The 16,434-nt window shown below is 34.1% G+C and overlaps 1 protein-coding gene across 2 annotated transcripts in view; it reads right to left on the bottom strand.

Moving 5' to 3' along the window:
• Window positions 1–10,575: 10,575 nt before the first annotated feature.
• LOC131158121 (casein kinase 1-like protein HD16) overlaps window positions 10,576–16,434 on the bottom strand; it is a 28,689-nt gene continuing 22,830 nt past the window's right edge. For both annotated transcript variants that reach the window (XM_058112743.1, XM_058112744.1), the window contains exons 17-18: window positions 12,646–12,756; window positions 10,576–11,297 (exon numbers count right to left, since the gene is read on the bottom strand). In XM_058112743.1, coding sequence (XP_057968726.1) covers window positions 12,697–12,756 — 60 coding nt within the window. In that variant the 3' untranslated portion in view covers window positions 10,576–11,297; window positions 12,646–12,696. The remainder of the gene's footprint in view (window positions 11,298–12,645; window positions 12,757–16,434) is intronic.

Below are 16,434 nucleotides of genomic sequence, written 5' to 3'. Positions count from 1 at the left end.
TTCTCTGTGATTTACCACTTCTAGATCATTAGAGTTTGGAGCTTCTTAAGTTGCATTACCTTTTTCCTAGGTCACTCCATATTTCCTTTCCAGCTCAACCGAAATTTCTTGTGCACTTTTACAAGTCCTGATCTCATAAAAAACATTAGTCTCTAAAGCACTGTACAGTATATCCATGGCATTAGAATTAATCATATTAAAATCATTTTCTTTATTTGTGCACATCTTCCCTTAGCAGTCACAAGCCAGACCCTCCAGTTCATAGATTTTATAATACGCTCATTTTAATTTTCCAATGGGTGTAATTTACACCATAAAACAATATAGGGCTATAAGGTGACTGTCCATCTCTGAATGGGGATACACCAAAGTGTGTCATTGCAATATTTTACAAAAGTTGTTAAGCCTAGTGCAACGAGGCTCTGATACCAATTGTTAGAATTGGTGTATCCCCAAGATGGGGATGAATTGGGTATTTAAAAATTTATCTCTTAGTTTCAACAAAACCAATAGTATTTCACAGTTTAAGGTCTTTCTAAGCATATACCAATTGCGCAAATAATATGCGGAAATTAAATCATACGCAACATTCACAATATATCAAATATAACATACATGTATAAGAATATAAAGTGCTGAAAATTAAAAGTAGACACACGATATGCTATTGGGGTTCGGTCAATATTGCCTACGTCTCTGCCTCAGCTCGCAAGCTCGAGGATTACCACTATTGCTCACTTAACGGGTGGAACAGCACCGGTTACAATCTGGTCAAATTACACCAGGGCTGACGTCAACATTTACAAACTCTCCTTACGGGACGAAGAAGGCCCTACCGATCCTTACAGGTTAGATCAACGCCTTCTTAGGCCACGCTTGGAATACAACCACTAAGCACAAATTTCATGTACAAGATAAATGCTTCTCCAATAAGAAAATTTGTACCAATATCAATAAATGCACAACAAGAAAATAAGAATTATAAGCTTAATGCAATACATGTGCAATAACACTCAATCTAATACCAATATTCAATCAAGAGCAAAAGTGTACTATAATAATATCTTTGAAATAATATATGTAAATATTTCAACCACAAGTAAGGAATTAAAGATTTAGAAAATATAGTCAAATATCACTATTGAGTAACTCAAGATACTCTCACTCAAAATGGTTTTTCAAAGGAATGAGTAAAAGTGAGGAGTATAGGCTTGAATATGAATGTGGAGCTCAAAGGATTTTAGAGAGAAAAATATTTAATCAAAAATCCTAATCTCTACTTAATCTTGCAAATGAGGTCATATATACAGAGATGTCCAAATTTTTTACCGTTGGGGACATAAGGGGAATTATTAAAATTATTTTAAATGAGTTTAACAAAAATAACCCTGATTTACCCTAATTAACCCGCAGTAAATTTTGACCAACCCGAGAGTTTCGGGTGCCTGACACTTTGGTTCAGCCCTCCAAACAAACACATGAAGAAAAGTATATTTTTCACGTTTGTGTGCCCGAGGACAGGTTCGAGTGGCTGAATTAGGCGATTTTCCAACCTGCTCAAGATTTGGTCTCCTGGGCCTAAGTTCGATCTACCGAACTTCACATTTCGGTAGCCTAAGGTCAAAATGACCGTGAAGTTCGGGTGCCCAGGTTGTTGGAAAAGTTAGAATTAAATGTTCAATCGACCGAGGACACTTAGTTCATTTCGGTTCGGTCGCCCGAAGTCGGGTCAACGCTCTAACTTTCCATACGTTCGGTCGACCAAGGCGTTTTCAACGCCAAGGTTCGGTCACCCGAAGCCCTTACCTATTTAAGACCTAAGTCATATTCTTAGACCATAAGATACCCCTGGTTGCATATATGATAGTTGGGATAATCCTAAGTGTTTGTGTAAGGACCTAGGGTCTTTCTAAGGTTGTATTGAGCTTATAGATCCTACATGCATGCAGTGTATTAATTATTACAAACTTTGGCATAATAAATATTACAGACCCGAATAAAAATGAATATAAAATACAAGTACTAAACATTTTGGGTCTTCATTTCCCTTGAAGTCTCCATACGATGTCATATGATTTTGCCAATACATGCAAGACCGATCCTTCACACAAACTTGGCAAACATTAAATATCAAAGTATTTGTCATAATCAAAACGGTATATGATCTATAAGATCAACAGAATAAAATGGAATATAAAAAATTATAGTGAATATGTAAATTTGTAAAAACTAATTTCATTTTATTTGTGGCAAACCAATTATAATTAGTATGCCTCGGCAAGGAGTGAAATGAATTCTAAATAATTATAAAACTATCTTTAGATTTTTAATATTGTAGAGCGTTTTCAAAAAAAAAAAAATTGTATTTAAACTCTTTATATACATAGTGAAGTATGTTATATATATATATATATATATATATATATTATAATAATTTATAAATAAATGTTATGAAGTTAATAAGAGGTTTATTTATTTATATTTTTATTTATGCATCATTTAATTAATATAAATGAACTGAACAGAGCCGGCCCAGGAAAGGATATTATTGTATAATTATTTATTCCGGATTATATGGATCCCTGCACTCCATAGCTAATTCCAAGAAAGAAAAAAAAATCAATGGATCTGCTGCAGGCACATGATGAACGTGAGAGGGAGACGCGCTCGTTGCATACATGTTGATTGTTGAACTTCCAATAAAGTTTTTATAAATAAAAATCAAAAAAATGATAAAATTATTTTTTGGCTGTTTAAAATTATTTCAATCAGTAACTTGGAAATAATAGTGACGGGAGTGGTAGACCTAAAATAAGTAAAATGAGATAAGGAGGGATGATTTTATTCACTTCCAAAAAGGTCTAGAAGTTGATGTGATGGATGGAAAGATGTGTTTGCGTTGCAACCTTTAAAGCCAACGTCAAGAAATTGACTATATAGAACATCACGTTAACTTGGAAACCATTAGCAGAGAGTGGTATTCTAAATCAATGATGCGTTAACTTCGAACTTGCCTGGGATTTGTCAAAGGCTCGTGATGCGTCTCAATCAATGACAGTAACATTAATTAGTGGCCCAACCCCTCTTCATCTCTCTCTCTCTCTCTCTCTCTCTCTCTCTCTCTCTCTCTATATATATATATATATATATATATATCACTGTACAAAATATAAATGACGAGATACAAATGTTCTTGGTATATCTAACATCCTTGCGTGATTTACCAGAGGTAAGATTATCAACAAAAGCATTCAAGTTGTGTTTATAAGTTTAATTGAAATAAAATTTAATATAATTTTATCAAGTTTATACCAATTCAAGTGGATGATTTAAATTCTGCAGCAGTACCAACCATTACACTCAACACATGATAATCGTTAGAGTGAATGGAATGAATCATGCATGCATTCATTCCCATTTTGCAGCACCAATTTGACAACGTCTTCCTCTCCTGTCGTCTGGTATAAGCATGCCTACCATTCCAACTTGTTATAACTGCTTGTCAGGATTTGAGTTGTTTGGTAACCCTTTTTGTAAATTATACAGATCAAAATGGATAGGTACAGAAATTCTGGACATATCCGAAAGAGGAAAAATCCAAGCACCCCCATCAAAACAAATGCAATCAATTTCCAGAGACTTAAAAAAGCCATCAAACAACTCTAAAAGTCCAAAAATATGGACAAAAATAAACTCAATAAAAGCACAAAGGTACCTTTGAGACCAACTTCAATCAATGCCGGAAAGAAAACCATGTTGATTAAACCGCCGTTCCGTTCGACTCGAACTATGCATCGAAAGGGAAACCACAGTGTAGAATCAGAATCATCACCATAAAATCAAAAATTGACGCCAAAAAAACAGGAAAAGTTGCCGAAAAACCAGAAAAATTTCACCAAAAAACCAGAAAATGACACTGGAAAAGTATATTAAAAAGTTTATTAAGACTAAGATAAGCTGAGGCTCCGAGTCCTTGACCTCTTGGATGCATTGCATTTATTCAAGTATTGGGTTTGACATTTCTAAAGTTATTATATTAAAAAGTTTAGAAACCATCACCTCTGAAAATTTCCAATGTGCGACTGGTGGACCAATTGAAAATATATGTGGACAGCGCTTTGCAACGTATGAAATTTTTCAATGCTTACATTAAAAAAAAAAAAAATCAAAACTAAAAATAAAATAAAACAATATAAAGTGCAAAAATATACAAGGAAAATTTGCAAAACTCTCTTCCAGTCAAGTTTGGTTCAAAAGATATTTATTCTTAGAAACTAATCACGGACGATTTTTTATTTTTTAAAATTTTTAAATGATTATAAAAAAAATTAACAAAAAATTAAATAGTATAAGAGTATTTTGGAATAATTATAAATAGTAATGGGTGTTATGAAAACCTTAAGAGGCTAATGGCTATCACCCCTTCATTTTCCCACCACCATAAATTCCTTCCCATCCTTATTGCCATATAACAAGACACCCCCTCCCTCTCATTTGAATATACATAAATATAGCATGATTATATATATATACATATTGCATGCTTAAAGTGATGAGCATATAGAAAGAATTATAGAAGAGGAGAGATAGAGAAAAGAGAGATATTTTGTACAAGATCAATTCCAAATCATCTTGTAATTCCTCTTGAAATAGTGAAACTTTTATCCAATCCGCTCGTGAAATAGGTATATCCGAACCACATAAAATTCAATCTCGTCTTCATTTATTTTTCTGCATGCTCGTCTAGATTTATTTTATTATTAATTTCTAAATTATTTTATAACACGTTATCAGCATGAGACTCTAACCAACTAAGTTATTTCTTTAATTTTTATTTAATTTATTCATTTCTTGTAAGTTTTACTCCATAATAATATAATATTCTCCTAAAGAGAATAAGTTTTTTTAAAAAAAATTTAAAGAGTACCAATTTCCAGAAGAGATGGTAATATAATCCTCCTAAAGAGGTTCTATATATATATATATATATATAAATCTCCCAAAGAGATAGTTATCTTGAAGAGGCTATATATTTAAATCTTCCATATATATATATTTAATCTCCCGAAGAGACAGACCTCCTGAAGAGGCAATATATTTAAATCTCTCGCCTACATATTTTAATCTCTAGAAGAGATAGTCCTTCTGAATAGGTTATATATATCTAATCTCCAGAAAAGATGTTATATATTTAAATTTTTCGTCTTTATATTTAATCTCTAGAAGAATATTAAATATTTACTTCCTGAATAGGGTATATTTTTAACCTCCCAAATAAATGTTAAAATTAACCTCCTAAAGAGGTGAATCGTTTATCCTCCAGATGAAGTAGTATCTCCGGAAGATGTGGTAATTGTGGTAAATTATTACCCAATTTAATATTGTAAATTAGAATCATACTACTGAAGAGTACAAATTGAGAAGAATAAAATAATGTTCCTGAGAAAACATATTTACGTGCCTCGAAAGGGTGGAATTAATATTATATTATTATTTCAACTTTTACATTCTGCTTTTACAAATTGTCTTATTATTGTTAATTTATTTACATATCAAACATAAGTAAAATTAAATTTGTTCTACTTGACATCAAAAGACAATAATTGTATATCGTATATTCTTGATGTCAAAATCCATCTAAATTCAATGAATTTGAAAATACTGTTTTAAATGAAAATATCGCATCCCTGCAGGATCACATAAAAGTCATAATCTTCCTCACGCAAGTATGTATGATGGTGTGTGGAAGGTGCATGTAGTGGGCGGCTTATTAAGAAAATATTGTATATTATTATTATTATATATAATCATGCATGGGTTCAAATGTATTTGCCTTTTTATTTTATAACTGCCCACCTAATTAATTGTTATCTCTCTAATTAGAGAAAGAATTAAAGACCGAATACCTTTTTTTTTCATAAAAAATGGCGGCACCTCCTTTCTTTATTAAAAAAACCCCCCACTTATAGCGGAGTAATACCATGGTTCTAGCAAAACAAGCTACAAACAAATAGAAACGAAACATAATGAAAACGAAACAAAGACAAAACGATACATTGGATTCTTAAATTGGAAGACCAATTTTGTCAAGTCATATCATGTCTCTAATTAGACGAGATAAAGAAGTAAACTCCAAATATCTCATAGTGGTTCCTTCCTTTCCCTGACGTGCCAAGAAGTCCGCAATCGTATTTCCTTCTCTGAATTGGTGATCAATGGTGATCGTTGTCAAAGACACACTTATGCTACAGAATATTTTAAAAGGATATATTCGACCATCAAATTTTACTAAAAGTTCGATATGAATGGTTGCACCTGAAGTTGCAAGATTTTAAAATAAACAATAAATATAATTCAACTCTACATAAAATTAACTCGAAGTTAAAACTATGTGGTAAAAATATTACTGACGAAAACATGCTTGAAAAGACTTTTACAACTTTCCATCCCACTAATATGCTCATGCAGCAGCAATATAGGGATATGAAGTAAATTCTTTGAATTCATATCATGTCTTTTTGTTGCTTAGCAAAATAACGAGTTTTAGATAAAATATTACCAAACTCGTCAAACTAGTTCAATCCTATTCCCTGAAGTGGATATGAAAACATTTTGTGGTCGAGGACGAGGTCAAAGGTATGGTCATGGACATGGTTGTGGTCGTAATTGAAATAATCGCTGGCATCGAAACATGAGGTTACGATCCCCTAGAAGAGGAATAACTCCCAAAAAAGGAATGACCCCCAAAAGCGGGTAATCAATGATATCACATTTAAACTACAAATAAAAGTAGTAAAGAATTTCTTTATATTACTTCTATTATTTATGGGAAGAAATAGATTTTAGAAAAATTGATAACTTTATCTTCTGTACTGTATTATCTAAAGATTAAAGCAGCAGTAAAATTATATAATGTCTTGCACCATAAGTGCGATAACCTGAAGTTATTTACACTTTGACATGATTATCTTGTACATCCTAGAGATGTAACAATACGAAAAATCATTAAAAATTCACACGGTCATCCACTAAAGAACCAAAAGATTCTTTTATCAACTGATTTCATGTGCACTACTTGTTCTAACTTAAAGGAAATTAATTGTCACTTTAATGAAGCAGTATTCCCTATATTAGGGGGAGCAAAATCAGTATCTGAAGCACAACATGAAATCATATGGAATGCAATGAATTTATCTTATTTAGATTCTCTCATAAATCATATAGTGAACTTGAAGTTCAATAGATTATACATTTATAAGAGATTACAAATCAATTACCAGATTGTTTTGCAGATACTAAGGTCATATTAAAATCTCATATATCTGTTGTAAATATTCTAGCACGTATTGATGTCCCTGAAGAACAATAGCTGGTTAATAAACCTAAGCTGCAAATTAAGTGTGGAAGACCTGTTGGTGCAAAAGATAAAACTCCCAAAAGGAGAAAATTGAAATTTATAAACACTCTAGAAGATGTTACATAGATGAATAATCCATTTGATATTCATAAACTCATTTCTCCTAAAAAAGAAAATTCCTATTAAGGAATCTCCTGAAGAGAAAACTCCTCCTGAAGAAGAAACTCCTAAAGAGAAAACTCCTAAAGAAACATCCCTTGAAAAGGGACAAGTACCTAAAAATGATAATCAGATCTCAATTAATTACATAGGAGAAATGTAGAATAGAAATAAAGTTGTTGTCAAAACATATTTGCATATGCAATAGCTACTAATATTACCAGAAATAATAAGAATCCAAAATAATATTACCAAAAGTAATGAAGATCATGTACTGATATTACCAGAAGTAATTATCACATTACTAGAAGTAATCGCATTACCATAAGTAATAGCATTACCAGAAATAATGATAACATTGCCAAAAGTAATAAGGATAATAAACCTAAATCTATTAATGAATGTCAATATAGAAGTGATTGACCAAAATGGAAAGAGACTATTACATCAGAATTAAACTCTTTATCAAAAAAAGAAATTTTTGAACCTATGGTCCAGAAACCAGAAGATGTCCAACCCATTGGATACAAATGGGTATTTGTGTGCAAGCGAAATGAAAATAATGAAACTACTTGATATAAAGCAATGCTTGTGGCACAAGGTTTCTCGCAGAAACCCGGAATTTATTATGAGGAGACATATTCTCCTGTAATGGATGGAACTTTCAAATTCTTAATTGGGCTAGTAGTCGCTAAATGACTGAGCATGCGTCATATGGACGTAATAACAACATGGATCGTTGGATAGTAAAATTTATATGAAAAATCTCTGAAGAATTTAAATTGCCAGAAGCAAAACCCATAAATTTATATTCAATTAAACTTCAATGTTCTTTATATGGATTAAATCAATCTGGACACATGTGGTACAATCGATTGAGTACCTTGTGAAAGAAGGATTCATAAATGATCTAATTTGTCCATGCGTTTTTATCAGAATCCAGATTTGTTATAATTGTTGTTTATGTTGATAATTTGAAATTAATTGGAACTCCTGAAGAACTCACTAAAATTGATAATGGCAAAATTTGAGATGAAAATTTTGGGGAAGACAAAATATTGTCTTGACCTACCAGATTGAACATGTAAATGGCGGAATTCTTATTCATCAATCTAAATATGGATAAAATTCATCCTTTGAGATCTCCAATGATGGTGTGATTAAGTTAAGAAAGATCAATTTCAACCTCATGATGAGGGGGAGGAATTACTTAATCCTAAAGTATCATATAATTTAAACATCGTGATGAGGGGGAGGAATTACTTGGTCCTGAAATATCATATTTAAGTGTTGTCGGCTCTTTGATGTATCTAACAAATTGTACAAGACCCGAAATTGCATTTGCTATAAATCTACTGGTAAGATATAACTCTGCTCCTACTCGGTAACACTATAATGAAATTAAACACATTCAATGCTATTTGAGAGTAAAGTAGACGATTACAGCAATATTCTCCAAACATTCTGAAATACTAGCTATCTATGAAGCTAATAGAGAATGCGTGTGGCTCAGATCAACGATCTCTCATATCCAAGAAAATTGTGATTTTCAATCAATCAAGAACAGTTTTATATGAAGACAACGCTGCATGCATAGCTCAACTGAGAGGAGGATACATAAAGGGTGATAAAACGAAGCATATCTCTCCAAAATTCTTCTATACACATGAACTCTTGAAGAATGGTGATATAGATTTTCAGTAGATCAAATCAAGTTACAATCTAACATATATGTTCACCAAAGTTTTTTCTACTATAACATTCAAAAAATTGGTTCATCTTATCAGTATTAGACATCTTAAAGATCTTACCAAAATGATTGATATAGGTGACATCTAAGGGGAAGTGTTATGAAAACCATAAGGGGTTAATGGTTGTCATCCCTTCGTTTTCCCACCACCATAAACTTCTTCCCATCCTTATTGTCCTATAAAAGGACGCCCCCTCCCTCTCATTTGAATATATATACATATAACATGTTTATATATACATATTGCATGCTTGAACTGAGGAGCATATAGAAAGGATTAGAGAAGATGAGGGATAAAGAGAAGATAGATATTTTGTATAAAGCCGGCTCCAAATCATCTTGTAATTCTTCCTAAAATAGTGAAGTTTTGATTCAATCCTCCGAACAACATAAAATTCAGTCTCGTCTTCATTTATTTTTCAGCTCGTCTCAATTTATTTTATTATTAATTTCTACATTACTTTATAACAATAGGAGCATTTTAGAACAATTATGAATTATCGCAGAGATAAATTTAACATCATTATAAGGATATTTTGAAATAATTATGAGTAGTTAAATGAGCATTTTAAAATAACCACTAATAGTTATAGAAACAAATTTAATATTTTTGAATGATGACCCCAAAAGGAGAATTCTCTTTATAGTATTAAAGATAAATGATAAAAATATAACAATTTATTAGTCACTTGTGCAAAAGTTATACAATATATAAATGATAAAAATATAATAATTTACTAGTCACTTGAGCAAAAGTTATACAATATCTATTCCTAGAAATAAGAAGATAGTCCCTAAAAATTTTTACATTGCCATTTGCTCTATCATAATAGCATGGGTTTGTGTGAAGTATCAATTTCTTCCACCATAACATAATTAATTATAAAGAATTGATATTTCACGAACCAAATTTAAACGATTATATCTTACTATCACAACACACGACTAAGTGTACGCAATTTTGGAAACGTAAAAAAAATACTGCCTATAAACTGACTCACAGACTTGCAACCTTACATTGTTTGAATCTTAACAGACGCAGTAAGATAAAACAATAGCACTAAAATATAATTGATTATGAAACTAGAACAGGAGAAAAAGACAGCAGCAAAGAACTAAGGGACTGCGAGTTGTGTGGCTCTTAGAGGTGGTCTAAAGTTGTGGTACAACTGAAAAAGATTATTATGATTGAGGGGGGACGAGAGGGGAAGATGGTGACCCTATACAATGAGGACAAGGAATCTAAAGGTGCCCTCAAATAATATATTTCAAAGTTGGGACCATTGTCACTCGAGCATGCACATGAAAATGAATGAAAGCGTCTCTTCCTGCCCAAAAAGGATCACAGGTTTGCTTTTGCTTCACATTAATAAGAATATTACAACAGCACCAAAGAAGACAATACAACGATTTCCAGCAGAGAGAGAGAGAGAGAGAGAGAGAGAGAGAGAGAGAAGTTTACATTTGTTCAATGACTTTCACTGTTTTGTTGAACACAAGGATAAACCTATTTCAAATCCCAAGCAATGGGCAATGGGTTGTGTGAAACACTCCATTATAATGAAGTTACTTTAACCATTAACAATAGATACAGTTCCCCATTTGTACACAGCTACTGCATGAGATAATGAAAATACCTTTGTGGATTGAAATTCCTCGTGGTTTGCCCCAGGAAATGGCACAAGCACTTTCAAGATGAACTGCTTCTAGATCTGCGAAGTCACACTTTTCAGACCAGTGATCCAAGATTCCCTCCCATACCAAACTGAAGTGAAAAAACATGTCTGATCTCCCATTCTATGAGAATCTCACAAACTTTCCAGGTTCTAGACTGCAACCCTATTCAAAAACGGTCTATTATTGATAGGTTGTCACTTCGCCACAGTCACGCGGAGCTTCTCTACAATCAATACAAGAAACCATCCTCTGAATAAGTAATTTGCCCACACATACCCTGCCGATTATGTGTTCCCAATCCTATATGTTGCTTAGAATCAGATGGCCAGAGACACGTTCAGGCAAACCACCAACCTGCATGTGCAAAATAATAGTAACAAGATGTAACAAGAAATTACTGTGGGGCAGAGTGGTAAACATTACGAGTGTTAAACTACTTTGATTAAGGACATATTTTGCCAGTAGCTTTATTTAGAGAAGCAAATTCAGCAATTAAGGCAACTTTTAATCTTAATGCATGCCAGTACACAAGAAGCAAATTGCAGGTTTCGTTCTTATACCGTACTCCACGAGTGAACAGATTTTAGGTCTATTTTCTTTCTTTCATATTTTGTGGTGGTTGTGTGAGGAATTAAGTTCATCTATTTGTGTTTTTGGGGCTCAGTATTAGAAGTTGGACTTCCATAAAAGGGCCAGTTCATGATAAGGCTGCTCAGATGCACAGTTTTATGTCCAAATATATTAAAGACTAAGTTGAAATGGGTGAAATAATGCTCAAATAAACAATAGAGCTGCCAAGAAGTTTGGAAAGTGAAGACTTTTATAAGCTCCAAAATTCATGACAGTATTAAAAAACAGTGAATCTGGTTAAGGAGTATTCTGGGGGTTGTTAATTGGTACCACTAATAACTTGAATTTTTTTACACCCCAAAAAATAAATGGAACTGTCAGAGAATATTCAGTCTAAAAGTGTCGGGTAATTTTCAGGAAACTTTACTGCAATTGATAGTTCACAATGGAATACACTACAAACACAAATTTGAGATAGTTCATGAAGTCATCCCACTTCTAACAAACAAATTCACATAAAGAGTCATATACTACAACTCGAAGCCATCTCATTCCCCAGTAATAATTCACAAAAAGAGTCATAATACAACCATGCTAATTTAAGTTAGTTCTCAGAGTCATCAATCTCCAACAAACAATTCACATTTAAGCGTGTCATACTACAATTGGAAGTCATCCCACTCCCAACCAACAATCCACACAAAGAGCTATGGAACAAAACCATGCTTCTGCCAGTTGATTTGAAATCCAGCTAAACAAGCTCACTATGAGAATGATGCACAAAATATGATTGTAGATGTAGGAAAAAATTTCCAATTTATGTTATTCTCTAACAGTGTAAAAATCAGTGTGGATACAGATACTTAACACGACAAAACTTCAGCATTTGAATCCATGGTGATGGCAGAATTTCTATCCCAAGATGCCAAGAGAAACACAAACTAAATCCATCATTAGAATGCACTGTGGACAACATATGTAAATGTAAGTGAGAAAACCAGTTTCATCTACAGACATGCTGTCAACCCCGTTGCAATATAGGCCAGAATATCATCATCGACCACTTAGTGGCCTTACAATTGGATAATGAAAATTATGAAAGTAAACATGTAGCAAGGTCTGGAAAAGCTACCTGACTCTAACCTGCAAGCAGTCTGTTCTCTCTGCGCTCCCATTTCAGTCTTCAAGACACTGTTCTACCATAACATATGGACGCAATATACAAATTCTTTGACCACTTATCCTACCACATACAGATGGATGCATTAGTTTTACTATCTTCTAGGGTATAAGTATGACATGCAAAAATTAAGTATGCCAGCCATTTGCATAAGCATTAAGTATGCATGCAAGCACAAATGGTACCAAAATAACGGGAACGGGTCCACACAAATTTCCTTTCTACAAACATATATATGACAAAAAAATAATGATTGACTGCTTCCTTTGCATCCAACTCCAACTCAATTGTTCCATGAATAACTTTATATAATCTTCATATGAAATATGGATACTGTTAAGGATTGATATACATTGCTGGCCCACAACCTAACTTAGGCTTTTAGGTAAGTGGTAATCTAAAATGGTATCTAAGCTATGGTTTCCAAGAGGTCCTGAGTTCTAATCTCGTAGCTCGCATTTAATGTTTTTGTTAAGAATTATCTTATTCCCTGAGATGAGTGCTGTTTATCTTATGTTTTATCTCTCCACGTGCAATTGGGCTACACGTGGCCACAACCTGACAGCTAATAAAGCTCTTAGGTAAAGTGGTAATCTAACAGATACAAACACGGACACGGGTAAAGCACGAGTTACATGACATGGATAACTAGACAAGCAAGCCGTAAATGTATAGGACACAACATGGGAATGACATACAAATTAAAAATTATATGATATCATATTTAAACATACCACATATGACTAATATTAATTTTTTTATATTTACATAACACTAATTAAAATATAATCAATATAAATACACTTGCATCTTCTTGCTTCTTCTTCATATTATAAAAATTCTCAATACATCACTTCTTTCATCGTAAATGTGGGACAAGTTAAATGTACTTTTTTTTTTCCAAAAAACCTACAATTTGGTTGTTCTTTCACAATAATAACTGTTGAGGAAAACCACAAATCAATGAGCAAACATGAGGCCCCAATTACATGATATTTTCTTTTGAGAAAAGTTAGCAAATCTCGTTATTATAGAAAGGAGCTGAAAATTAATTCAGGATTAATTTTGTATTTATTCCATTGTTCCCCAATTACAAGCATAAATAGGGGTTGTAAATTGTTGTAAGATATACAATTTTTTAACGGAGTTTTTTTTTTATATATTCTTCTTCCTTTAATTTTTCACATGGTATTAGAGCCAGGTTCGTCCAACCTATGCTCCGATTGTCCAGTGATCTCACCACTAGCTCCGCCATCAACGACAATGAACGAACCGTCACTCCTTCGCTGTCTATCTCATCTTCGTCTCTGCTATCAATGACCTCCAACGTAGTTGTCTCTATTGTTGTTCTTTGCTGAAGTATTCAACATTGTCATCGGTGTCTCCGTCAACTTTCTGATGTTGTCTTCCTCAATCAGCTTGTTGCACTTTCAGATCTGCCCCTTCGTAGATCTGCCGTCCGATTTGACGTCATCTCCTAATCGTCTACGTCGTCGTCTTCAACAAAGCAGAGAACACGCTGATTCGTCTAAATTAGACTGATTCGTCTAAATTAGAGGTTGAAGATGACCTCCTACAGATCTGTGCCTAGCCAACCCACGCCAAAAGTGGGCTCTAAATCCCACCATTAATTCCACTCAACTTTGAAGAGCAATTCCGAAGTGACCCACTGACAGCTTTATGGATCAAGGCAAATCAATATTTTGAATAGATAAAATATTCAACTGAGTGGAGAATCAATTCTTCCAAAGGATCAAGTCAAATCAATATTTAAAATATTTAAAATATTCAAATGAGTGGGGAATCAATTCTTCCAAAAATTTTATAAAAAAAAAAGTGTTTCATTTGAGAGATTTCATTTTTCCTCGTGGCTATTCTCAACAATTCCACCCCTCCGCAATCCATGGCACACCAAGTAGGTAGTGTCGGCTCTTTATTGGTAGGTATGCCCAATAGTGATCATCTGTGGATTCTTGACAGTGGTGCAACCGACTATATGGTTTACACACCCACTATTCTGACCCAATCTTTTCCAATCCGTGGTTAGACAGTTCAATTACCAGATGGCTCCCATGCCACAGTTACTCATATTGGATTAGTTCGATTCTCTCCAACTCTCACTTTAAATAATGTTCTTTGTGTCCAAGCCTTTCATTTCAACATAATTTATGTTCGTAAGTTATGCAAAATACACCATTGTCTCATTATCTTTTCTTCTGATTTCTGTTTTACTTGGGACCTACGCTCGATGAAGATGATTGGGATGGGAATAGAGCGGGGCGACCTCTACCCCTCTACCACTTTGCAAACACCAAAAAAGCTTGTTGTTAGGCGGCCACCTCCACTTCAACTTCTCATATTTGGCATCAACGTTTACGACATTTTTCCAATAAAAACTTGTCTTTTCTTTCCAATAAAGAACTAGAAATTTGTACTTCTGATTTGCAACCGTGTTTAATTTGCCCATTGGCTAAACAAACTCGTGCTCCATTTCCAAGTAGTTCTATTTCTTCCCATAAACCTTTTGAATTACTACATGTTGACATTTGGGGGGCTTATCGCACCCCTTCTATTATTGGTGCACGTTATTTTCTCACTATTGTTGACGATTTTACCCCTAGTACTTGGGTTTATTTAATGCACCACAAATCTGACACTCGTTCTTTCTTGCAATCTTTCATTTATCTCGTTGAAAACCAATTCTATTCCACCATCAAAATCATACGAAGTGATAATGGGCCAAAGTTTCACATGCCCACATTTTATGCACCCAAGGGTATTGTCCACCAAACCAGTTGTGTCTCCACTCAACAAAACGGAGTGGTTGAACGCAAACATCGTCATCTCCTCAATGTTGCCCGCTCCTTACTCTTTCAAGCACATATGCCTACACACTTCTAGGGGGATGCTATTCTTACTGCTACCTATCTCATTAACCGCACAACTTCTCCTGTTTTGAGTGGTTTATCTCCTTATGAAAAATTGCATGGTGTCAAACCCACATATACTCACTTGAAGGTATTTGGATGCTTGTGTTTTGCTTCCACTCACTCTCAGAACCCAGCCAAATTCGACCCACGAGCCATCCAATATGTCTTCCCTGGTTACCCGTATGGTCAAAAGGGGTACCGACTTTATAATCTTAGCACACAGAAAGTCTTTTGTCTCCCGAGATGTCATTTTTCATGAAGATACTTTTCCTTTTGCCTTTTCTAAACCTGAACCTACAGAACCTGTACTATCTTGTCCTGTATTTTCCCTTTACCATATTCTAGATGACCTATCTCCCATTCCGTCACCATCACCATCTCCTATTCCGCCACCATCACCATCACCATCAACATCTCCTTCTCCAGTGCCCCGACAATCTAGTCGTCCCACTAAGCCACCGACATACTTGAAGGATTTTCATGTGGAACAGGTTCTACCATCTCGACCGCCCACTCAATCATCTGACTCTGCGCTGGTCCGTTCATCAAGTACTCCTTATCCTCTCACTGATTACCTTTCTTATTCCCGCTTAACTCCTATTCACCATGCCTTCACCACGGCTATCTCTCTTGCCAAAGAACCACAATCTTTCTTGCAGGCCATGACCGATCCAAACTGGCGTACTGCTATGCGTGTTGAGATTGATGCTCTCGAGCTCAACAATACCTGGATCCTCACTCCTCTCCCTCCTAGTAAGAAGCCTATTGGATGTAAATGGGTCTATAAGATTAAATACAATCCAGATGGATA

The sequence above is a fragment of the Malania oleifera genome, chromosome 6 (genome assembly GCF_029873635.1).
Source record: "Malania oleifera isolate guangnan ecotype guangnan chromosome 6, ASM2987363v1, whole genome shotgun sequence".
Taxonomy (NCBI): Eukaryota; Viridiplantae; Streptophyta; class Magnoliopsida; order Santalales; family Ximeniaceae; genus Malania; species Malania oleifera.
Note: the sequence above shows the minus strand (reverse complement) of the source record. Positions and strands in the feature narration are given on the sequence as shown.